The sequence below is a fragment of the Thalassophryne amazonica genome, chromosome 18, assembly GCF_902500255.1.
Source record: "Thalassophryne amazonica chromosome 18, fThaAma1.1, whole genome shotgun sequence".
NCBI classification, from domain to species: Eukaryota; Metazoa; Chordata; class Actinopteri; order Batrachoidiformes; family Batrachoididae; genus Thalassophryne; species Thalassophryne amazonica.
The window spans coordinates 20,118,177-20,145,262 of NC_047120.1; the positions used below are offsets into that span (position 1 = coordinate 20,118,177).

General features: G+C 40.0%; 1 protein-coding gene across 1 annotated transcript; it reads right to left on the reverse strand.

Moving 5' to 3' along the window:
* Positions 1–3,458: 3,458 nt before the first annotated feature.
* LOC117531199 (gastrula zinc finger protein XlCGF8.2DB-like) lies at positions 3,459–4,765 on the reverse strand. The gene has a single exon (XM_034194245.1). The coding sequence runs from the start codon at positions 4,521–4,523 to the stop codon at positions 3,465–3,467; it is 1,059 nt and encodes a 352-aa protein (XP_034050136.1). The 5' UTR covers positions 4,524–4,765; the 3' UTR covers positions 3,459–3,464.
* Positions 4,766–27,086: the final 22,321 nt, after the last annotated feature.

A 27,086-nucleotide genomic window follows, 5' to 3' on the forward strand; every position in this document is an offset into this window, starting at 1 on the left:
GAGAGAGAAAAAAAAATCTTACTGTGTTTCCTGATGGCACAGTTCACTTTTCCCGTTTCTTTTATCTTTCAGGTGTGTTGATGAAGCCAGCGACAATTCCACAGATTCTTGTCCTCATCAGACTTTTTCCAAACCGTCTTTCTTGCCATCTTCTCTCTGTCCGACATCGGTCCGTGACAGATATGCTGCACATATCTTTTAAAAACTTTAGAGCTCTAAAGGTTTGCGATGTCCACATGCTACATTTAGCTTCACGCAGGAGACACACAACATTGCCGCAGCAACCAACCAGTCCTGCTTTACGACAACTGTCAACAGCCAGGCTTTGAGAGAGGGATTTTTCCCCTCGAAACACAGCGGATCCGAGGACACTGATTTGTATCTGTAACATACAGATCAGTGTCCGTGGACCACCGCAGACTTATAAAACTTGCACGATGTTGTAAAAAAAACACAAAACAAACAAAAAAAGATCACTTTGACAGACATTTTAAAAACTCAGTGACAATCATGATTGCAGAGTAAAACACTAACACCCCCCTCCTCCCGATGATGAAATCTGCACAATTTCACGGATCCGCTGAGTTTTTACAGCCCTGTATATTACATGGGTGAGATCCGTGCAGCTCTGAGCCTGACGCATGCAATGACGCGTTACTGTGCACAACAGAGAGGTGCAGCTGCCCATGTTATTTTGTTTTTTGTTAGTTTATTTACAGAAAGCATTTGATACTATATACTTTGCTATTGGATAAATTACAAAGGTATGGTATCAGGAGATTGGCACATGATTGGATTGCTAGCTGTTTAAACAATAGGTATCAGTGTGTACATATTGGTGTGACAAACTAAATTTATGATGATGACGACTTGTGGAGTGCCCCAGGGTTCAGTTCTGGAGCTGCTGTTGTTTCTTTTATATATTAATGACATGTTCAGTTTACAAGTCCATCAGTTCTATTTTATTTGCTGATGATACGACAGTGTTTTGTAGCAGGGATCATTTGGGACAGACCTTGGACATGACGGAGAAAGAACTACAGAAAGTTAAACAATGGTTTGATTCAAACAAATTATTGCTCCACTTTGGTAAAACAAAGTGTATCATATTTGGAAACAAGTCCAGGAATTCCTGCAGAAATTTATCATTACAGTGGTCCCTTGCTATAACGTGGTTCACCTTTCACAGCCTCACAGTTTTGCGGATTGTTTTAGTCCAATTTTGCATGTTTTTTTTTTTTTTTTTTACAGCGCATTGTGTTCTGCATCGTCATCAAGCAAGCCAGTTGCGGCACCACGAAGGGAGAGCACGCGCATTGTGTTCTGCGTGTCTGTTTATAAGAATCTTCTCACCCAGAAGAAAAAAGAGCGCCAACAACTACCCATAACTGTGTTCTTCACTTGGAAAAAGACACCTGCACCAAGGTGTCACTCAGTGGAAAACCATGCTACAGCGGAGCAGTGCCAGGATGCAGAGGCGCGGTCAGAGGAACTGTGAAATACTGGTCAGTCACTATTAATAATTTCTTATGTGTCCAACCTCGTAGGTTGATTGTTAAAATTAAATTCGTTAGTTCTAAAAGCTATCATAATTATTTATAGGAAAGTGTTCTATTTTTATTTCTCAAACAAATGTTTGGGCCTGAAAACAGGTTGGTCTTATTTTTCTACTAAGGTTTGAACTTTGAGAGTGTTTACACACGAGAGAAAAGTGAGAAAATGTTAATGCCTGTTTGAGAAAAGTGTATAGTGAAAGGTTTTACAGCCTTAAAATGTCTATAATAATTGTAAAAAATAACGCTGACTACTTCACGGATTTCGCCTGTTGCGGGTTATTTTTAGAACGTAACTCCCGCGATAAACGAGGGACCTATGTAAATGATATTGAAATTGTAACGATACTAAATTTCTTGGTGTTATTGATGATAAACTGAACTGAAACTCACATATTACTTTTGTTAAATGTAAAATGTCAAAAGCCATTGCCATTTTGCATAAAGCACAGGATTTCATCTCCCAACACTCAGTAACTATTTTATATCATTCACTGCTCATTCCATATATGGCCTATTGAATTTAGGTTTGGGGAAATACATATAAAACTAATACTAATCCAATATTTTTGTTGTAAAAGAAAACTATAAGAATTATCTGTAACAAATCACATTGTGAGCCAACTAATCCATTATTTGCCTGTTTAAATATTTTAAAATTCTGGGACTTTGTTGATTACATTACAATACAAATTATGTATAAAGCTAAAGTAAACTGTTGCCACAACATGTCCAGGATCTGTTTAAACTAAAGGACTGCAGTTATCATTTGAGAGGAATATTATTTTTTGAGAAATTAAGGATCTGAACTACTGCAAAGAGTCGTGTTTCTGTTAAAGGTGTTAACATCTGGAATAACTGTCCTGACAATATTAAAGTACTTGGTACCTTAGTCGACTTTAAAATGCCTTACAAGAATAGTAAAATTGCTTGTTATAGTTTGAAGACTTAGATTTATCGATTTTTCTGATTGCTTTCGGGCTTGTTTGTTGTGCACCATTGGTTGTCTGGTTGTGTTTTGCAAATTTGAGTTCACTGATTAATTTTGCACGCTTTTTTGATATTTGTCGTCGTGTGTGTATAAGTACGAGTCCTCACTCTTTCGGTCACACGTGTACATTGTTGAGTTGTTTGTTATGAATTTTTGTTCTTGTTGATTTGTGTGCCAAATAAATTCATTCATGCTAAAGTTTCTCCTTTTTTTGTAGTCCTCCAGATTAGCTTTATTTTATCTTTAATTGGTCTTTCGTTCCTAATCTTTTTTTGAAGCAACCTCTCTGTCCATTTTCCAGGTAGCCACCAGTGTCAAGATGTTCATAAATGGCATCAGCTATGATTCCTGTCAGCCATTTAACCGTTGTTGGCAGCAGATGGGCCTGTACTTGTTGGGTAGCTGTGTTTCCTTGGTAGTAGGCTTGTATTCCCAGTCTTTAGCCAATCTGGCATTTCCTCTTCTCCATTCAGTATTTTTGTGAAAGCCACGGCATAGTGGTGGTGTAATGCCGTCAGCCTTTTCAACCAAAAATTTGGGATTTTATCAGTGCCTTGAACTTACTGTATTCATTCATTTTCTTTCTGATGTCCTCTTCAGTGAAACTTCTGGCATTTGCTGTTTGTCTTTGTTTTTCTATTTTATTACTTCTATCTACTCTGTTTCCTGGTGTTGTTTTGGTTCTTCAAAGAGTGGTCTCCAGAACTTTTTAACTTCTCTTTTGGGTGGCTGTTGTACTTCTGTTGTGTCCTTTGCCATATTCCTGTAGACTAGCCTGGGATTTTTTGCAAACTGCTTGTTTTTCTGTTTTGCATTCTTGCTCTGTATGAATTATCATGTGTTTGTTAAGAGTGGTCTTTTGTCCAAACCTTTGACCATACTCAGAACAGACAAATGCTTTTTGCCTTTTGGTTTTTCTTTTATCTTTGATGTCTTGTATGAATTATCATGTGTGCGTTCAGGTTGCCTTTATGTCCAAATCTTTGACCACACTCAGAACAGACAAATGCTTTTTGCCCTGTATGAATTATCATGTGTGCGTTCAGGTAGCTCTTTAGTCTAAATCTTTTACCACACTCAGAACAGACAAATGCTTTTTGACCTGTATGAATTATCATGTGTGTGTTCAGGTTGCTCTTTAGTCCAAATGTTTTACCACACTCAGAACAAACAAATGCTTTTTGTCCTGTATGAATTATCATGTGTGTGTCCAGGGAGCTCTTTAGTCCAAATCTTTTACCACACTCAGAACAGACAAATGCTTTTTGCCCTGTATGAATTATCATGTGTCTGTTCAGAGTGTTCTTGACTCCAAATCTTTGACCACACTCAGAACAGACAAATGCTTTTTGTCCTGTATGAATTATCATGTGTTCCTTCAGGTGGCTCTTTAGTCCAAATCTTTTACCACACTCAGAACAGACGAATGGTTTTTGTCCAGTATGAATTATCATGTGTCTGTTCAGGCGGCTCTTTAGTCCAAATCTTTGACCACACTCAGAACAGACAAATGGTTTTTGTCCTGTATGAATCATCATGTGTGTGTTCAGGAAGCTCTTTCGTCCAAATCTTTGACCACACTCAGAACACACAAATGGTTTTTGTCCTGTATGAATTATCATGTGTCTGCTCAGAGTGTTCTTTACTCCAAATCTTTGACCACACTCAGAACAGACATATGGTTTTTGTCCTGTATGAATGATCTTGTGTTGGTTCAGCACGCCTTTTCGTCCAAATCTTTGACCACACTCAGAACAGACAAATGGTTTTTGTCCCGTATGAATTATCATGTGTTGTTTCAGCACGCCCTTTCGTCCAAATCTTTGGCCACATTCAGAACAGACAAATGTTTTTTGTCCTGGCTGAATTCTAATATGATTGATCAGCGTGCCCTTCTGCTTTTGTCTTTTACTCTCATCAGAACAGCTAAATGGTTTTCTGCTTGTTCGCCTCCCCTTTTGTTGCTCTGAATTGTTCATGTGACCACATGCTTTTACATATTTAGAGCCTTTAAATTGCTTCTCATCAGTATTGCAATTGCTAGAACTAACAATATTTCGACAGTTAAAATGTGACTGAAGCTCTCTGGTCTGTTTCCAGTCATAACTGTCATCAGTCTCTGTTCCAGAACTGTCTGAACTCCTGCCACTGGTATCTGGTTGTAAATGACTGTTTGGACCTGAGTTGCTGGCTGGCTGTGGTCCTCCATCATCCTCTCCAACAGCTTCTGCTGTCAGTGTTCTGTGTACAGATGAGCTGATGGCTACAGGCTCAGCCTCTGTGCTCTCATCACTTCGGCTGTGATGAAGCTGTGATGACTCTGGTTTTTCATCATCATTTTCACTCTTCACAGGGACGACAATGAAATCAAATGTGGTGAGATTTGCCTCCTCCAGCTGCTGAAGCTGCTCTCCCTGCTGACTTATCCACAATTTCTGTTCTTCTTTAATGTCCTCCTGGTCAACACTCAGATCCTGGTGTTCAGGGAGAGTTTCTTCTTTAATCACCAACAACAGCTGCTTCCCTGTAAATAAACAAATTAAGAATAAATGTTAGGTCAAAACTCACTAAAATAAAGTAGTAGAGTGGTGAGTTTGATCTGACAACAGTACGTTATTGCACTGATGGAACTGATAAAGTAGAAATGTACAACAGGAGGGTTTGTTTTATATTTTAATTAGTTTTGCTTCCAGAATTGACTATTGTAATGTTTTATTTTCTGCATTGCTACATAAGAGTATTAGATAACTACAGATTGTGCAGAATACTTGATGAAAACCAGGAGGTTTGATCACAGCCATTCTGGCTTCCCTTCACTGGCTCCATGTGACTCGAAGAACAGATTTCAAGGTTTTGTTGCTGGCATGTAAGGCTCTAAACGGTCATGAACTCAATTATCTTGCTGAACTTGTTCAGCCTTATGTGCCTCCTTGTGCCCTATGGTCCATGGATGCAGACTTACTCTGTGTCTCAAGGGTTAAAAAAAAAGTCAGCAGGCTTCAGACTCTTTTCTTGCTGTATCTTGTGGAAAAGGCTGCCTGCTGGCATTTGAAATGTGACTTTAAGACTATTTTTAAAACATTTTCAATTGCCTTTGTAATGTTGCTGAACATTCACAAAAACACAATTTTAATGGACTGCATTTCTACAGTACTTTTTACTATCTAATACACATGCTCAAAGAGCTTTTGGCTGTTTATTCAATGTCTATACAACAGATGGTGAATAAACTTTCACTTTCAAACCTGTTTTCAATGTATTTTTACCATAAATGTTTTTAAAGCATTTATTCAATGTTAAAATGTTCCCTTTTTAAGTCTTAATTAATGACCATAACATTTGTTTTTGGTTAAAACTAGTAACACAAAGTAGCCTTGCCAGTTATGCTCCAAAATTATGATTTGCCATGATTTTGAGAATTTCAGCTACACAGCTGTGTGGGATTTTCCAGCACATCTTCAACTTGAGCCTGAGCATGAGCGGTGGGGAAACCTCATGCCCTGTCCCTGTGTCCAAGAAGAACCACCCCAACACACTTAATGACTAAAAACCTGTGGCCCTAATAATCACACTGAGGCATCTCCGCACAGTCGTCGAATCATCACTGGACCCTTTGCATACCAGCCCAACAGGGGAGTGGAGGATGCCATCATCTTCATACTGCACAGAGCTTATTATCTCCTGGAGGAAGCAGGTAGTGCTGTGAGAATTATGTTTTTTGACTCCTCCAGTGCGTTCAACCAAATCTGGCCTGACTTGCTCAGCAATAAGCTATGTGTCGTGAAGGTGGAGTCTCAACTGGTGGCCTGGATTACTAACTAACTACCTCACCGCCCACAGTATGTGAGGCTTCAGGACAATACATTTGACACCATCAAGAGCACAGGGACACCACAGGGTACGGTCCTGTCTCCCTTCCTGTTTACACTCTACACCTCAGACTTCAGGTTCTGGACATAGTCCTGCTACCTGCAGAAGTTTTCGGAAGACTCTGCCATTGTGGGCTGCATAGGCAGTGATCAGGAGTTCTGAGTACTGAAGTGTGGTGTTCAGGTTTGTTGAGTGGTGCGGACTCAACCACCTGCAGCTCAGCGTATCTAAGACAAAGGAGCTTGTGGTGGACTTCAGAAGGCAGAAGACCCGTCCAAACCCAGTTATCATCATTGGAACAGAGGTGGACATTGTGGACTAATACAAGTGCCTGGGTGTCTACATCGACAACAAACTGGACTGTAACACAGATGCTGTGTATAAGACGGGACAGAGCTGATTGCACTTCCTTAGGAGGCTCAGATTTTCAATGTCTGCAGAAATATGTTGCAGATGTTTTATCACTCAGTGGTGTCCAGCATCATCTTCTACATGGTTGAGTGCTGAGGCAGCAGGCTGAAGGCAGCCAACATGAACAGACTCAACAAGCTCATCAGAAGAGCTGGCTCTGTCCTGGGGGTTGAGCTGGAGTCTGTGGTGGAGTAGTAAGATAGGAGGATGCTGAGGAAACTGCTCAGCATCTTGGATAACACCTCCCATCCCCTGCATGCCACACTGACATCCTGTCAGAGCCCCTTCAGCCACAGACTGAGACCACAGAGATGCATCACAGAACACCACAGGAGGTCTTTCCTACCTGTGGTAATTAGACTCTAAAATTCCTCCCCCTTCTCCAGGATCAATACATAATGAACAGAGTTATTCAGAGTTATGGGCAATATTGTCAAACATCTTGTGCAAATGTCTTCCAGTCATTTGGCTTAAATTTCGTACTTGTAAAAAACAAACAAAACTACAACAACAACAAAAAACTAACTAAACCTTCACCGTTTACTGTTTCTGTACTATGGCAAAATAATTTCCTTCAGGATGTATACAGATTTTATTTTACTCATTGTATAGATGGAAAATAACACTATTGAAAATTCTGGTTAAAAACAGTCTAAATTAGTCTAAAATAGTTTATTCAACATCTACAAACATAGTGAAAAATCTTTCACTTTTGAATGTCTTAACAATGGGTGTAATTTTTTTTTTTTAATATGTCTTTTCAACGTAAAAATGTTCACTGGGAACTCGGCAAGTAAGCCCGAGCCGACTGACCAAAAACACACCATGATGATTGTTATTCTTGTTGACGTAAGATAGAAATGAACTTCCAAACAAATATAATAGGAACGAAGCAACGCGAAGCTCGCTCATGGTACACTGTGGTCCAAACAGGAAGTACCAAATTCTTAATCCACAGTGAAACAGAAAATGTCAAATGTCAAACACTTCCTGAATTGACAGACGAGATCCCATGGAATCTCGCGGGAACTCATTGGCAAGCTCACACTCAAACATGAAGTGCCAAATTTTCAGTCACAGTGAAACAGGAAATGTCAAATGTTTAACACTTCCTGGCATGGGTGGAGCTAGAGCAGAGGCCAGGGTTTCACTGGACTCCCCTGAAATCTTACTGGACACAGATGATTGACATGTCACGGCACCACACGTCTGGTTGACAAGAGATGCATTTTGAAACCAATGAGTCACATTGACTGCTAGGTTCCTCCTGTCCAGTAGTTGGTGATGTGTACCACAAAAGGTTCTAATCCACCTTAGTAGAAAAAAAAAAAATGTTTGCCTCAGATTTGAACTGAACACGTTGTCTGAACTATGGACTTCTAATCACACCAAACTTACAACCCCAATTCCAATGAAGTTGGGATGTTGTGTAAAGTGTTAAAAAAAAAAAAAAAAAAAAAAAAAAAAGAATACAATGATTTAAAAATCCTCTTCAACCTATATTCAATTGAATACATGACAAAGACAAGCTATTTAATGTTCAAACTGATAGCCTTTGTTGTTTTTGTGCAAATATTTGCTTATTTTGAAATGGATACCTGCAACACATTTCAAAAAGTTGGGAAGGGGCAACAAAAGACTGGGAAAGTTGATCAATGATCAAAGAACACCTAATTGGAAACAGGTGGGTATAAAAGGAGCATCCCCAAAAGTCTCAGCCGTTCACAAGCAAAGATGGGGTGAGGATCACCACTTTGGGAATAACTGTGTGAAAAAAATAGTCCAACAGTTTAAGAACAATGTTTCTCAACGTTTAATTGCAAGGAATTTAGGGATTCCATCATCTACAGTCCATAATATAATCAGAAGATTCAGAGACTCTGGAGAACTTTCTACACGTAAGCGGCAAGGCCGAAAACCAACACTGAATGCCCGTGACCTTCGATCTCTCAGGCGGCACTGCTTTAAAAACCGACATCATTGTGTAAAGGATCTTACTGCGTGGGCTCAGGAACACTTCAGAAAACGATTGTCAGTTAACACAGTTCGTTGCTACAAGTTAAAACCCATACATCAACAACATACAGAAACGCCGGCACTTTCTCTGGGCCAGAGCTCATTTGAAATGGACAGACGCAAAGTGGAACAGTTTGCTGTGGTCTGATGAGTACACATTTCAAACTGTTTTTGGAAATCATGGACGTCATGTCCTCCGGACAAAAGAGGAAAACGACCATCCAGATTGTTACCAGTGCAAAGTTCAAAAGCCAGCATCTGTGATGGTATGGGGGTGTGTTAGTGCGCATGCATGGGCAACTTACACATCTGTGATGGCACCATCAATGCTGAAAGATACATCCAGGTTTTGGAGCAACACATACTGCCATCCAAGCAATGTCTTTTTCAGGGACATCCCTGCTTATTTCAGTAAGACAATGCCAAGCCATTCTGCACGTGTTACAACAGCGTGGCTTCGTAGTAAAAGAGTGCTGGTACTAGACTGGCCTGCCTGCAGTCCAGACCTGTCGCCCATTGAAAATGTGTGGCGCATTATGAAGCGCAAAATATGACAACTGAGACCCCATATTGTAGAACAACTGAAGTCGTACATCAAGCAAGAATGGGAACGAATTCAGATCCCAAACGCTTATTGAGTGTTATTGAGTTTTTCAGTTTGAACATTAAAGATCTTGTCTTTGTTGTGTATTCTATTGAATATAGGCTGAAGAGGATGTGCAAATCATTGTATCCTGTTTTTATTTACATTTTACACAATGTCCCAACTTCATTGGAATTGGGGTAGTATATTGGTGAATAAACAACCATATTTTATGCCAGAAATGAGGTCCAGGTTGTTAAAAGCAGCATTTCTCCTTTAATTCAGGGGGTCTTATACAACCCCTGGCAAAAATTATGGAATCACCGGCGTCGGAGGATATTCATTCATTTGTTTAATTTTGTAGAAAAAAAGCAGATCACAGACATGACACAAAACTAAAGTCATTTCAAATGGCAACTTTCTGGCTTTAAGAAACACTATAAGAAATCAGGAAAAAAAAAAAATTGTGGCAGTCAGTAAACGGTTACTTTTTTAGACCAAGCAGAGGGAAAAAAATATGGAATCACTCAATTCTGAGGAAAAATTATGGAATCATGAAAAACAAAAGAACGCCCCAACACATCACTAGTATTTTGTTGCACCACCTCTGGCTTTTATAACAGCTTGCAGTCTCTGAGGCATGGACTTAATGAGTGACAAACAGTACTCTTCATCAATCTGGCTCCAACTTTCTCTGATTGCTGTTGCCAGATCAGCTTTGCAGGTTGGAGCCTTGTCATGGACCATTTTCTTCAACTTCTACCAAAGATTTTCAATTGGATTAAGATCCGGACTATTTGCAGGCCATGACATTGACCCTATGTGTCTTTTTGCAAGGAATGTTTTCACAGTTTTCGCTCTATGGCAAGATGCATTATCATCTTGAAAAATGATTTCATCATCCCCAAACATCCTTTCAATTGATGGGATAAGAAAAGTGTCCAAAATATCAACGTAAACTTCTCCTCCTGGCCCATATTCTGAGTTCTTAGATGAATTTGGTGCATTCATCTCTAACTTGGCAACTAGTGTAGATAACATTCTGATCATTGGTGACTTTAACATTCATATAAATAAGCCTTCTGATCCCCTCTGCAAATCATTTATGGAAATTGTGGATGCATTAGGATTTCAGCAATGCTTTCAGGATGCAACGCACATTAGTGGAAATACCCTGGATCTGGTTCTCGCACGTGGTATTGCTGTCACGAATATTGACATCATGCCGCTTACATCAGTAGTGTCTGATCACTCACTTATTAAGTTTACACTTTCGCTGCTGTGTTTAGTGGAACAACAACCTTATATATCATTACGGTGATGTATCAACTCAACTAAGACTGAACTCGAAGCTAGACTGCCTGATGTCTTAGCTTCACATTTGACAAATACCCAGTCAGTAGAAAGACTTGTGGATAGTTTAAACTCAGTGCTCAAAACTACACTCGACATGATTGCACCACCTGTGTTAAAACCGCGCTCCCCCAAATCACAGTCACCTTGGTTCAATGATTATCTGCATGACCTCAAGCATAAAGCAAGAGGTCTGGAACGGAAATGGCGTCGTTCAAACTTAGAACTATTTCAGCTTGCGTGGCGTGATGCTATTTTAGACTATATGCATTATTGGCTACAAAGCGGACTTACTACTCTGATTTGATCAACAAAAACAAGCATAACTCAAAAGTTCTTGTTCGACACGGTGGCAACACTTTTGCAAGGACAACCACCTGTAGTTCACTCTCCTTTTACAGCACAAGATTTCCTGGATTACTTTGGGAAGAAAATAGAAGACATCAGGTTAAACATATCCCGGCATGCCTTAATCCAGCCACTACACCCTGCTACTGATGTGGGCGCAACTACTGAGGTATTACCTAGATTTACAGAATTTGACAGTAGCTCACTAGGCATGCTGACAAAACTTGTAATGTCAACAAAAAGCACAACCTGTTTATTTGAGCCTATACCAACAAAACTGTTTAAGGACCTGTGGCCCACTCTTGGGCCGACTGTGCTGGAAATAATTAATCTTTCTTTAACTTCTGTATCTGTTCCTAAATGTCTCAAATCTGCAGTGATTAAACCATTACTTAAGAAACCCAATCTTGACCCTAGTGTATTGACAAACTATCGGCTGATATCAAATCTATAATTTTTCTCTAAAATTCTGGAAAAAGTGGTGTCACGGCAGCTCATAGACTATCTTACTGAGAATAATCTCTGAGCCACTGCAGTCTGCTTTTAGAAAATATTTTTGGATTCGGACACCACTACAGTTCTGTTATTGTTAGATCTCAGTGCTGCATTTGATACAGTGGATCATCATATTCTACTTGATAGGCTGGAAAATCACTTTGGGATTACTGGGAGTGCCCTTGAATGGCTGACATCACACTTGACCAGTCGTTCTCACTGTGTTTTGTACAGTAACACTACCTCTAACCTTAGTGACATGACATTTGGGGTTCCACAGAGGTCTGTCTTAGGCCCCCTGCTTTTCTCCCTTTATATAGCACCCCTTGGGCACATATTGCGGCATTTTGGAATTACCTTTCATTGCTATGCAGATGATACTCAGTTATACAACCCCTGGCAATAATTATGGAATCACCGGCCTCGGAGGATGTTCATTCAGTTGTTTAATTTTGTAGAAAAAAAAGCAGATCACAGACATGACACAAAACTAAAGTCATTTCAAATGACAACTTTCTGGCTTTAAGAAACACTATAAGAAATCAAGAAAAAAAGATTGTGGCAGTCAGTAACGGTTACTTTTTTAGACCAAGCAGAGGAAAAAAAAATATGGACTCACTCAATTCTGAGGAATAAATTCTGGAATCACCCTGTAAATTTTCATCCCCAAAACTAAGACCTGAATCACATCAGATCTGCTCGTTGACATTGACCTTATGCCATGACATTGACCCTATGTGTCTTTTTGCAAGGAATGTTTTCACAATTTTTGCTCTATGGCAAGATGCATTATCATCTTGAAAAATGATTTCATCATCCCCAAACATCCTTTCAATTGATGGGATAAGAAAAGTGTCCAAAATATCAACGTAAACTTGTGCATTTATTGATGATGTAATGACAGCCATCTCCCCAGTGCCTTTACCTGACATGCAGCCCCATATCATCAATGACTATGGAAATTTACATGTTCTCTTCAGGCAGTCATCTTTATAAATGTCATTGGAACGGCACCAAACAAAAGTTCCAGCATCACCACCTTGCCCAATGCAGATTCGAGCTTCATCACTGAATATGACTTTCATCCAGTCATCCACAGTCCACGATTGCTTTTCCTTAGCCCACTGTAACCTTGTTTTTTTCTGTTTAGGTGTTAATGATGGCTTTCGTTTAGCTTTTCTGTATGTAAATCCCATTTCCTTCAGGAGGTTTCTTACAGTTCGGTCACAGACGTTGACTCCAGTTTCCTCCCATTCATTCCTCATTTGTTTTGTTGTGCATTTTCGATTTTTGAGACATATTGCTTTAAGTTTTCTGTCTTGACGCTTTGATGTCTTCCTTGGTCTACCAGTATGTTTGCCTTTAACAACCTTCCCATGTTGTTTGTATTTGGTCCAGAGTTTAGACACAGCTGACTGTGAACAACCAACATCTTTTGCAACATTGCGTGATGATTTACCCTCTTTTAAGAGTCTGATAATCCTCTCCTTTGTTTCAATTGACATCTCTCGTGTTGGAGCCATGATTCATGTTAGTCCACGTGGTGCAACAGCTCTCCAAGGTGTGATCACTCCTTTTTAGATGCAGACTAACGAGCAGATCTGATTTGATGCAGGTGAGAGTTTTGGGGATGAAAATTTACAGGGTGATTCCATAATTTTTTCCTCAGAATTGAGTGAGTCCATATTTTTTTCCCTCTGTTTGGTCTAAATAAGTAGCTGTTACTGACTGCCACAATTTTTTTTCTTGATTTCTTATAGTGTTTCTTAAAGCCAGAAAGTTGCCATTTGAAATGACTTTAGTTTTGTGTCATGCCTGTGATCTGCTTTTTCTACAAAATTAAACACCTGAATGAACATCCTCCGAGGCCGGTGATTCCATAATTTTTGCCAGGGGTTGTATATACACACGTTTAAGTTAACAGACAGCAGATGGTTCATGCGCTGTTGGCTTATTAGTGCAGCAGATAAACAATTCTTCAAATGGTGATACAAGCATCAAATTCAGCACAAATATAGCTTAGACATTACACTTTTGGAAAAAAAATGACTGGCCATGTAAATTTTCAGTAGCCAGCCAGGTAGGGGTCAATTGAGGAATTGCACAGGGGTCAAAATTTAAAAATGCGCTAATCAAGTTGAAAACTATATCACGTTACTTGTCTGATTATGAAGATTCCAAAAAGGTATACTTTGGGCTTTCTATGACTGAATGCTATGGAGTTTTGGGGTAAAAACGGCAAGAATGGTGTCAAAGGTCAATTTCTGTTTGTACAGGGGACAAAAGGTTGCTCTAATTTTGGTAAAAAGTGATGCAAATTATTGGCTGAGTTAATAGGATTAATAAATGGAATAGTTTTGACAGTGCTGAATGCTTGGTCTCCAAAGTAAAAGACAAACAAGGTCAATGTCCACTGAATTCTATATGTGACATATGTTACCCTATAACATGAACTAAGCATGACACATGAGGCAAACTGTTATTTTAAAACCCAATTAACTCAACCAATAATTTGCATAATTTTTTTTAACCAAAATTGGAGCAACTTTAACTTTTGATCCCTGTACAAACTGAAACTGACCTTTGTCACCATTCTTGCAGCTTTTACCTCATAACTCCATAACATTCAGTCACAGATCATCCAAACTATACCTTTTTGGAATCTTTATGATCAGGCAAATATTGTGGTGTAGTTTTCTTTATGGCTGGAGCATTTTTTAATTTTGACTCCAGTGTAATTCTTCAATTGACCCCTACCTGGCTGCCTATTGAAAATTCAAGTGGCCAATCAGTTTTTTCAAAAGAGTTCATGTCTATGGATTATTTGTGCCATATTTGATGCTTCTATCACCATTTGCAGGATTCCACTCTAAATATTTTCTTATCTGCTGCACTATATATGAGATGTAAGATACTGCTCCTCAGTGTTTCTCAGTTGCCCTCAAAAGTATTGGAACACTTGGTATTTCACACAGTTTGTTTATTCCATTTCAAATACATTTTTTTCTAAAATCATCTCCCTTAACTCAAACTGAAAGCAAATCTCTACAATTTGATATAAATTAATTAAAAATATAAAATCCAGCTTCCTGGTGGAGTGGGGTAGAGGAGGATTTTCTTAAAAAGAAGACCAGATAATTCAGCTACAATTTGCCAGAAAGTACATTTGAGATGAAAGCCTAGATTTGATGTTTTGGTGAAATAAACTTTTGTATTTCTTCATAATTGATGTAAATAAAGCCCAAGACATATTCAGTGACTTGGAAATGTTCGTGTTTCCATCCCCTGACTTGTGTGAAGAAAACTGGCAATAAAACTGATTATTATTTATATGTATTATCACATTTTAGAGATGTGCTAAAATCCACCACCATTTCCTTGGTGGTGGATTTTAGGAGGAACAAGTGCCCCCCCTGTACATTGGAGGAGCAGCTGTGGAAGTGGTCTCCAGCTTCAGGTACCTGGGTGTGCACATATCCAATGACCTCACCTGGGGTGCCAATACCTCCCGTTTGGTCAGGAAAACCCACCAGTGCCTCTGCTTCCTTAGGAAGCTGCGGAGAGCTGGACTTAGGAGTTCCATTCTGAGGAGCTTCTATCACTGTGCAGTGGAGAGCATCCTCTGCACCTGCATCACTGTGTGGCACAGCTGCTGACAGAGTGGTAAAGACTGCACAGAGGATTGTAGGGAGCAGCATTCCCACCACCTCAGACCACTACTCATCACGGTGCAGAGAAAGGGCTCTCCGCATTCTGAGGGACTCCTCCCATCCTGCATACACTCTGTTTCAGCCCCTTCCTTCAGGCAGGTGGCTCAGGAGCATTCAGAGTAGCACTACCAGGCTCAGAAACAGCTTCTTCCCTGAGGCTGTCAGATTGCTGAACTCGAGGTGTGCGCCACAGAACTTACACATCACATACAGACTGCACTGAAACCACTTTAATTGCCCATGTGCAAGAACCTCTTGTGTGCAATATACAATAGTGTTCGGAATAATAGAGTGCTATGTGACTAAAAACATTAATCCAGGTTTTGAGTATATTTCTTATTGTTACATGGGAAACAAGGTACCAGTAGATTCAGTAGAGTCTCACAAATCCAACAAAACCAAGTATTCATGATATGTACACTCTTAAGGCTATGAAATTGGGCTATTAGTAAAAAAAAAAAAAAAAGTAGAAAAGGGGGTGTTCACAATGACAGTAGTGTGGCATTCAGTCAGTGAGTTCGTCACTTTTGTGGAACAAACAGGTGTGAATCAGGTGTCCCCTATTTAAGGATGAAGCCAGCACCTGTTGAACATGATTTTCTCTTTGAAAGCATGAGGAAAATGGGATGTTCAAAACACTGTTCAGAAGAACAGCATAGTTTGATTAAAAAGTTGATTGGAGAGGGGAAAACTTATACACAGGTGCAAAAAAGTATAGGCTGTTCATCTACAATGATCTCCAATGCTTTAAAATAGACAAAAAAACTAGAGATGCGTGGAAGAAAATGAAAAACAACCATTAAAATGGATACAAGGATAACCAGAATGGCAAAGGCTCATGCATTGATCAGCTCCAGGATGATCAAAAACAGTCTGGAGTTACCTATAAGTGCTGTGACAGTTAGAAGATGCCTGTGTGTAGCTAATTTATTAGCAAGAATCCCCGTAAAGTCCCTCTGTTAAATAAAAGACGTGCAGAAGAGGTAACAATTTGCCAAAGAACACATAAACTGGCCTAAAGAGAAATGGAGGAATTATGAAGAAATATTTTGTGGACTGATGAGAGTAAAATTGTTCTTTTTGGGTCCAAGGGACGCAGACAGTTTGTGAGACGACCCCCAAATCTGTATTCAAGCTACAGTTCACAGTGAAGACAGTGAAGCATGGTGGTGTAAGCATCATGATATGGGCATGTTTCTCCTACTATGGTGTTGGGCCTATATATCGCATACCAGGTATCATGGATCAGTTTGGATATGTCAAAATACTTGAAGAGGTCATGTTGCCTTATGCAGAAGAGGACATGCCCTTGAAATGGGTGTTTCAACAAGACAATGACCCCAAGCACACTAGCAAACGAGCAAAATCTTGGTTCCAAACCAACAAAATTAATGCCTCGCAGATGTGAAGAAATCATGAAAAACTGTGGTTATACAACTAAATACTAGTTTAGTGATTCACAGGATTGCTAACACCCCCGTTTCTACTTTTTTTTTTATACCAACAGCCCAATTTCATAGCCTTAAGAGTGTGCATATCATGAATGCTTGGTCTTGTTGGATTTGTGAGAATCTACTGGTACCTTGTTTCCCATGTAACAATAAGAAATATACTCAAAACTTGGATTAATCTTTTGAGTCACATAGCACTACTATTATTCTGAACACTACTGTAGGTTTTCACTTCATTCCCAGTGCAATATTTTAGTCTACTTGCTGTTCACACTTATATTTGGTATTAAATATGGCTAATTTTGGCTTTTACACACACACACACATATATATATATATATATATATATATATATATATATATTTTTTTTTTAAATAAATGTGACCTGAGTACTAATTTCATACCACTAACATGGAAATGTGAGTTGGCATGACAAATAAAGTTCCTTGAATCTTGTACAGCCCTGTCAACTAGCTGAAAACTTAATTAATATTAAATTAATATTAATTTACATCTACATTAAAAAATGCTTAAAGTGTCAGGGGGTTAAGAGGGCTGTAATTAGGGGGATCAGCTGAAAAGCCAAAAAAAGCTTAAAAAGGTGGGGGTATGGGGAGGAGATCCCCCCCCCCCCCAGAAGCTGAAAGGAAAAATAAGGAAAATGCCTAAAAAGGTGGGGGTCTGGGGGGCGGAGCTCCCACCCCCAGAAGCTGAAAGATTTTAGTCACGCTCCCAAGAACCATTTTACTGAAAAAAGTCTGAAGGACCTAAAGGACATGGTTTAAAAAAAAAAAAAAAAAAAGTCTGAAGGACCTAAACGACATCATGATATGCTGAAGAGTTTTGCTCGTTCATGTCCGTGACATACAACCCCTGGCAAAAATTATGGAATCACCGGCCTCGGAGGATGTTCATTCAGTTGTTTAATTTTGTAGAAAAAAAGCAGATCACAGACATGACACAAAACTAAAGTCATTTCAAATGGCAACTTTCTGGCTTTAAGAAACACTATAAGAAATCAGGAAAATAAATTGTGGCAGTCAGTAACGGTTACTTTTTTAGACAAAGCAGAAGGAAAAAAAATATGGACTCACTCAATTCTGAGGAATAAATTATGGAATCACCCTGTAAATTTTCATCCCCAAAACTAACACCTGCATCAAATCAGATCTGCTCATTAGTATGCATCTAAAAAGGAGTGATCACACCTTGGAGAGCTGTTGCACCAAGTGGACTGACATGAATCATGGCTCCAACACGAGAGATGTCAATTGAAACAAAGGAGCGGATTATCAAACTCTTAAAAGAGGGTAAATCATCACGCAATTTTGCAAAAGATGTTGGTTGTTCACAGTCAGCTGTGTCTAAACTCTGGACCAAATACAAACAACATGGGAAGGTTGTTAAAGGCAAACATACTGGTAGACCAAGGAAGACATCAAAGCGTCAAGACAGAAAACTTAAAGCAATATGTCTCAAAAATCGAAAATGCACAACAAAACAAATGAGGAACGAATGGGAGGAAACTTGAGTCAACATCTGTGACCGAACTGTAAGAAACCTCCTAAAGGAAATGGGATTTACATACAGAAAAGCTAAACGAAAGCCATCATTTACACCTAAACAGAAAAAAACAAGGTTACAATGGGCTAAGGAAAAGCAATAGTGGACTGTGGATGACTGGATGAAAGTCATATTCAGTGATGAATCTCAAATCTGCATTGGGCAAGGTGATGATGCTGGAACTTTTGTTTGGTGTTGTTCCAATGAGATTTATAAAGATGACTGCCTGAAGAGAACATGTAAATTTCCACAGCCATTGATGATATGGGGCTGCATGTCAGGTAAAGGCACTGGGGAGATGGTTGTCATTACATCATCAATAAATGCACAAGTTTACGTTGATATTTTGGACACTTTTCTTATCCCATCAATTGAAAGGATGTTTGGGGATGATGAAATCATTTCTCAAGATGATAATGCATCTTGCCATAGAGCAAAAACTGTGAAAACATTCCTTGTAAAAAGACACATAGGATCAATGTCATGGCCTGCAAATAGTCCGGATCTTAATTCAGTTGAAAATCTTTGGTGGAAGTTGAAGAAAATGGTCCATGACAAGGCTCCAACCTGCAAAGCTGATCTGGCAACAGCAATCAGAGAAAGTTGGAGCCAGATTGATGAAGAGTACTGTTTGTCACTCATTAAGTCCATGCCTCAGAGACTGCAAGCTGTTATAAAAGCCAGAGGTGGTGCAACAAAATACTAGTGATGTGTTGGAGCGTTGTTTTTCATGATTCCATAATTTATTCCTCAGAATTGAGTGATTCCATTTTTTCCTTCTGCTTAGTCTAAAAAAGTAACCGTTACTGACTGCCACATTTTTTTTTCTTGATTTCTTAAGGTGTTTCTTAAAGCCAGAAAGTTGCCATTTGAAATGACTTAAGTTTTGTGTCATGTCTGTGATCTGCTTTTTTTCTACAAAATTAAACAACTGAATGAACATCCTCCGAGGCCGGTGAGTCCATAATTTTTGCCAGGGGTTGTATATAAAATTATGTTACTACAATATAATGTATATAAACTAATGGTGACACATTTTGTTCTGTGTCTGATGATTGATTTTATTTTGACAATAAACGTTCATGCACATTAAATATATAAAACACATTTCTGAGAATAGCAGAACATAAAAACTTGTTTCCATTGTGGTCCTCAGGATTAAAAAAAAAGGAGAGAGACAGCGAGATAGAGGATAAAAACACTGGTGGTATTTCTTTCATTAGCCATCCTGCCACTACAAAGCTGAATGGTTGCACAAGATGAACACGCGCCCACTATGTGGAATCAATGTATCTTCTATAGATACATACTTTATTGTCATTCTAACAAAGTACAACAAAAGGTAAAGTGCAAGCCTTTCAGTGCAAATATAAACCTGAGAAAGTCAAGCGCAGACCTGAAAGGTCTGGAGCAGAAAATAAATTTAAACATAAAATTCAGAGGTATGTACAGAGCATGAATGACTGAAAGAACGGGATCGCGAGTACAAGCGGCCGAGATGAGTTTCCTCCGCAGGGTGGCTGGGCGCTCACTTAGAGATAGGGTGAGGAGCTCGGTCACTCGGGAGGAGCTCGGAGTCGAGCCGCTGCTCCTCCACATCAAAAGGAGTCAGTTGAGGTGGCTCGGGCATCTTTTCCGGATGCCCCCTGGACGCCTCGTTGGAGAGGTGTTCCGGGCACGTCTCATTGGGAGGAGGCCCCGGGGAAGACCCAGGACACACTGGAGGGACTACATCTCTCGGCTGGCTTGGGAACGCCTTGGGGTTTCCCCGGAGTAGCTGGGGGAGGTGTGTGTGGATCAGGAGGTCGGGGCGGCTTTGCTTGAGCTGCTGCAACCCGACTCCGGATAAAGCGGAAAAAAATGGATGGATGGATAATTATAAGAATATAGTCATAAAAAGAGACTGCATAAAAAAAGAAAACAGTATGTACAAAACTGTGGATATTTCAGTGGCAGTGGATACTGCACATAAACAAATATTGCACTTAAGTGTGGCATGCTACATGGCTATTTGGTTCCAGTGGCATTCATAGCAAGAGCAGTTGGATAGAAACTGTTTTTGCAATCCATTTATACTTGCTTTAATGGCCTTGTACCATCTGCCTAATGGCAGTAGCTCAAACCGATCTGGTGACAGTGGGATGATGTTATATGGCTGGGGGGGCCTGGCTGCCTTTTTGTTTCTGTCCTTTGTTTCTCCTTCCAGGTGGCTTGCATTTGGGACTGAGTGGCTGTGTTGCTGAGGTTATCAGGACCTCACCCTGATCACCTGCGGCTCGTCAGGACTCACAGCTGAGGTGCATCTATATGGATTGGAACATGGTGGCATTTAAGACTGGAGTATACAGTGTGTATTTGCCAGAGACTCGACCTTGTGACCAGACGGGTGAGATCGTCGTCTCGGGAGCCATCTCATCATCAGTGGATGCAGAGAACGTCCAGGGTTTGATGCACGGTCTGTGAAAGAGGAGGGGGTGAGGTCTCACGCTCGTCAGCACACTTCCTGAGGTACGTTAGATTTTGTGACTAACATTTATACAGTCAGTAAATGTGGTGTCCCTCACACCTTTATTATATTGAGCTGTATGTTAGTCATGTATCGGCTTCCACTGCAGTGGAGTTTTGTGAACTGGATGTTCCATGCCTGCAGGTTGGGAAGCTGATTAGTAATCAAGCCAGGAAGTGTTTGCTGTTTGTACACCTTTAAGTGTTCTCTCTGTGTGTAGAGTGTGGACTCACATAATGGTTCCTTCTTTCACAGACTCGGTTTGTTGCGGCCACCTGGGGGGTGTCGGCGGGGTCCTTGGGTCCGAACAGCTTCTGGCTCCGGACCGTTAGCGCTGCTGGGAGCGCACCACGCCAGACCGCACTTTCTTTTGTTGTATTTTGTATCACTGTTATGTATTAAATTCAGTTAGCCTTTGTACCGTGCTCTGCTTATTTCATACTGGGTCCTTCAAACGCTGGTCGGTTCTCCGAGCTGCGTCCGACACATAACAGATGAGTCCTTTAGCATGGTGTTAGTTCTCCTTAGACAGTAAGAGCTGAAAGTTCCCCAGTGTGGGTCGAGATCACCCGATGATCTTCTCTGCCATTTTGGTAACCCTCTGGAGCTCTTCCTGTTTGCCCCCATGCAGCTGGCAAACCACATAAAGAGGCAGCATGAGAGGATGCTCTCCATGGTAGAGCAGCAAAAAGACACGTAGACCCGGATGCGTTTCTCCACTGTGACCGTATCTGCACCATTCTTAATGTACCACAGTTCAGTGTCTATAAACACATCCAGGTCCTCAGCCTGCTGTTGAAGCAGTCCTGCAGCTGCCGAGAAGGACCGTCTGGCCATGTTTTCACTGCCAGATGGTACTATTCAGCCACTGGTGTAGAGGAGATAGATACCAAAGAATAGTTCTCTAGTTTGGGTTGTTGATGGGAGCTGCAGAAAATGATGTATTTTATTCACTGAAGTCATGCTGATTTGAATTAGTGATAAATAAATTCTGGGACCAAAGATGATTATTCGTTGTCTGCTCATAACCAGATCTGCGCTTACCAGTGTACAACAGGTTACTGATGTTGACTTTTTAGTGCAAAGTATTGGATCAAAATTGTCAGGATTTGAACTTTTGCATTATGTTTGTTCTGTTTAGTTAGGTTTGGTTGTTTTTTGCTGTATGTGTTTTCTTTTGCTGAGTTTTTACTGCTTGAGCTTTGTCTTTCTCCATCTCTCTTGTCTGCCTCTTTTTGTTTGGTGGTGGGCAGTGCACAGTTTGGGTCACACCCTATTCTGGAGCTTTCCACACACCTGTTTTGAAACTGTAGGGTGTATATAAGCTTCACTGGTTGCACTGTTTCCTCGTCAGATCATTGTACCTTGTGCCATTGTTTCCTGCTCTGTGCCTTGTGTTTTCCTCACCTTACCTGCTTTCTAGTTTTTTTTGACCTACTACCTGTTTTTTTGACCACACCTTATTGCCTGATGATTCTGATTTGTTTGCTGATTTTGAACTGACTTTTTGTGTACCAGACCCTGCTTATCCACTCAGTAAGCAATCTTAAAAACCAAAGCTGTGTATCTGAATCCTGCATTTGTGTCCAGACATCTCTGACCATCAAGCCTGATAAAAATAAACCAAACCTTTTCGTGCTAGAATACACAAATCACTGACACCAGAATCCTTTCAGTTACCTTTGTTCATTTCTAAATTCAAAGGGAGTCAAAACATTGAGGGCGGTGACATCACTTTCCTTCAGGAATTATCCAGAGATTCTACAGAGTATGGAGAAATTTTAAGTGAACCATTCATCAAAATCATCCTCATTTTGTTGTGTAAGTATTCACAGAATCTCTGGAGGAATACTTGATGAGAATATTTGATCATTACAACAACATGTTCTAAAGTATCAGTAACATAAACAAAGCTGAGTGAACAAACCTGTTCTGTAGAAGAGATGTGGAGGATTAAAAACAGCATCTAGCCCTTTACCTCTTTTGTTCTCTTCTTTTAAATGACGCATTTCTTCTTCCTGGTCTGCAATCATTCCTTCATCAGCAGGTGTTAGCTGTAGTTTCAACATGTCCCTCAGCTGCTGGACTTCAGACATGTTTGTAGAAAGACTTTAAAAACATGCAAAAGAAAGAGAGTCAATGAGCAAGTGAAGGAAAGACTAAAAACAGGTTGATTTAATCATCTGCTCTGCTGCCCAGGCTGACCAATCACAAGTGTGAGACAACACCGAAATGTCCCTGTGCTGGGACAGATGTCCTAAAGCAGGAGTTACCAATGCTGATCCCACAGATCACCTGACATGAACGTTTTCCTTACGTACTTGCTGCAACCAGCCGATTAGATAGATAGATAGATAGATAGATAGATAGATAGATAGATAGATAGATAGATAGATAGATAGATAGATAGATAGATAGATAGATAGATAGATAGATAGATAGATAGATAGATAGATAGATAGATAGATGGATAGATGGATAGATGGATAGATGGATAGATAGATAGACAGAGCGAGAGAGAGAGATGATACTGATGTTCATAAGATGATTGTTTAAATTAAAAAATAAGTGTTCTGAACTTCCACGGTCAGGGATCAGGAAGAGAAAATAAGATATTGTCCCCATTTTGTGGCAAATTAATGGGACAATTTCATTTACAATGGGACATTTGGCAAATATCATGGCAAATTTATAACTTTAATTTTAAACAAAACTTTGTGTTTAGTTTCCATTTAGATATATTTTATGTGTTTTGGTGTCTCGACAGTCAAACTTGCATCCTTGTTGAATAACTTTTTTTCCCCCCATTTTACTACAATACATAATTTGACTGAAGTCTGAAGAAGCCAAGTCAGATTGAAAAACATGACAAATTTGTCAAGCATTTAGTAATTTAACAATCATTTGGTACCAGTGTCAGAGATGAGGAAAAACACTCTGAAACTCTGATCTTGTGTCAAATATCAGAGGGACTCCCCTGATGTAGATCTGGCAGAGACAGATGTACATATAGCACAGTAACATTCAGGAGCAGAAAAACAGCTAAAGCTCACAGAAAAATTCTACAGGAATAACATGCAGCAGTCAACCACATCTATTGCTCACATGAGCAACAACAAAGACAACTGATGATGTCATGTAGCCTAGCGGTGGGTGATGTAGCCTCAAAATTAGCCATTAGACTCTATAACTCCTCCCTCTGACACTCATAACAGCTGTCCCCTCTCTGTCACTGTGTCTCATCAGTCGTCCTTTTTATGCTCCTCAAATGTCCAATAATAACATGTCTGCAGCTGCTCACATGTCCAACAATTCTTCCACTCTCACAATGTGCAATAAATCATTTGTATGTGTGATATTATTAACACTATCAGGAGCCATAATTCACCCTCAGTGTTAAAGAGGTTTTTAAAGTCGTCTTATCCAGATAGATCTTCAATTTTATTTTCTTCTGAAATGGTTATTTTTATTACAGGGCAGTGTGGGCGTTAGTGTCCTTGCTTCCAAACCAGAAGGTCACCAGTTCAAGACCACCCGTGCCCCTTTCCATGTCACGTGTAGTTCTGTCAGGAAGAGCATCCGGTGTAAAAATTGTGCCAAATCAACATACAGATGCATATCAGATCTGCTGTGGTGACCTTGAACAAAAAGAGAGAAGCTGAAAGAACTTATGATGGTTTTCTTATCCAGTCTCCTGCTCTTCATGTCGACTTATATCTGTTTATCTGTACAGTTGGAACATCAGCAGTTTCTTTCAGGATAAATCAAGTCTTCCGATTCTAACTGCTTATCAGGTTGCTGCATTTTCAAGCTCAGTGTTTCTACAACAAAGTGAACAAAGTTTATGCTTTATGTTCAGAGGTTTGCATCACTGTGATTTAGAATCTTTGCGTGAAACCATGGTGATAAGACCTGGCTCTTTGATGGAAATGTCCTGAAGAAAAAAAAAAAAAAAAAAAGGGCTTGGAAAACTATACTTGAAATGCAAAGTCAGACAGATCTGGACTCTAACTGAATGTAGTTCACGCAAGAACTTGTTAAAAAAAAAAAAAGCCAAGAACACAAGTACACAGGCATCCTACTGTTGTGCCTTCTCATGCAGATAAGAGACTTATCTGCATGAGAGTGGTATAAACACTGATAAGAGAAATGGAAACTTAACCTTATATAACCTTTAGCAAGAGCACAGTGACACGTTAACAATGGTGTTGAGCAGTTTGGAGTCATGATGTTGATACATGAGCTTCAGATTTTATGAATTGTGTGTACGAGGTCTATTAGAAAAGTATCCGACCTTATTATTGTTTTCAAAAACCATATGGATTTGAATCACGTGTGATTACATCAGACATGCTTGAACCCTCGTGGGCATGCAAGAGTTTTTTCACGCCTGTCGGTTACGTCATTCGCCTGTGGGCAGTCTTTGTGTGAGGAGTCGCCCACCCTCTCGTTGTTTTTTCATTGTTTAGGAATGGCTCAGAGACTGCTGCTTTGTTTGATCAAAATTTTTTCAAAACTGTAAGGCACAACTGAGTGGACACCATTCGATGAATTCAGCTGGTTTTCGGTAAAAATTTTAACGGCTGATGAGAGATTTTGGTCTGGTAGTGTCGCTTTAAGGACGGCCCACGGTGCCTGACGGCGATCTGCGCTTCGAGGCGGCAGCGTCTCACCGTTTCAAGTTGAAAACTTCCACAGTTCAGGCTCTGTTGATCCAGGAAGTCGTCAGAGAACAGAGAACTTTCAGAAGAAGTCGGCATGAGGAGTTTATTTGGACATTCCATTGTTAACGGACATTTTGTAATGAAAGAACGTGCGGGCAGAGTCGCATGTCGGGCCGGACCCGACTGCGGGGGGTCGCGACAGGAAAAACACCTCCGTTGGAAACCTTAACGGGCAAGTTGGAACATGCCCAGGCTGTTAAACAATTTCTCAGTTACTCACTTGTTGAAAGCCATCAAAAGCTGCCTGAATTTTACAAATGGTTTTCAACACGGAGGTGTTTTTCCTGTCGCGGCACACACAGATTCGCCGAGTCGTCACGGAAACGACTCGGCGAATTTGCGCGCACGTCTTTCATTAAAAAATGTCCTTAAACAGTGGAATGTCCACATAAAGTCCTCATGCCGGCCTGTTCTGAATCTTCTCTGTTCTCTCACGACGTCCTGGGTGAATTAAGCCTTAAATTAGGATGTTTTCAGGTCGAAACAGGCCGACGACGGCGCCTGGAAGCGCTGCACGACGTCCTGCTCTGTGGGAAGTCCTTACACCGACAGAAACACCCCATAATCTCTCATCAGCCGTTAAACTTTTCACCGAAAACCAGCTTAATTTCTCGAATAGTGTCCACTCGGATATTCCTCACAGGTCCAGAAAAAATGTTGATAAAGCAACGCGCACTGTCTCGAGCAGCGTGTGAAACAAAGGAATTCAGCCGAGAGGGCTGGACCACATCTCACTCAAGGCCTGCCCACAGGGAAATGATGTCACCGACGCGTGAAAAAACTCACGCATGTGCACGAGGGTTCAAGCATGATTGGTGTAATCGCACGTCATTCAAATCCATATAGTAAAAAAAAAAAAAAAAAAAAAAAAAGGGTCGGTTTATTATCTAACAGACCTCGTATAGTTCCATTTTTGTGTGTATAAAATGAGGAAAAACTGTAATCGATAGTATTGATTGATCAGCTTCATTCCATGTCAATTCAATAAAGAATCTGCTGACACGTCTTAGATTTTCATGAAAGTTGTTGGAGTGATTGGGACATATGAAAAACTGCCAGAACTCAAATATTTTTTGCTAACGGACTCCTAATTAGTGAGACAGGCACTAACAAATGTTTGACTAATTCACGTGTAGTCGTGAATTCAAATAGCTATAACTTAGAACCTATATCACCTACACAGTTGGTTCTGGTGTCATTTTATAGGTCTTGCCTAGCTCTACAGGTCTGTGTTGAAACCTGTCTTTTGAAATCCACCACAAAAATATTGTAACCAATTATAAACTTCAAATGCAAATCCCCCCCCCCCCCAAAAAAAACCCCTTCAATTTTTTTCAAATTTCTACGAGAGGTACGTTATAATGTATTAATTCATCCCTGAAAGTTTTGTGATGGGCACTAACAGTTTTTGAGCAGTGAGTAATAATATATTGCATATCTTCTTGAAAATTAGCATTCGCAAATGTATTTACATGTACAATGTACTCTCATGCACTCATACTGGATTAATGC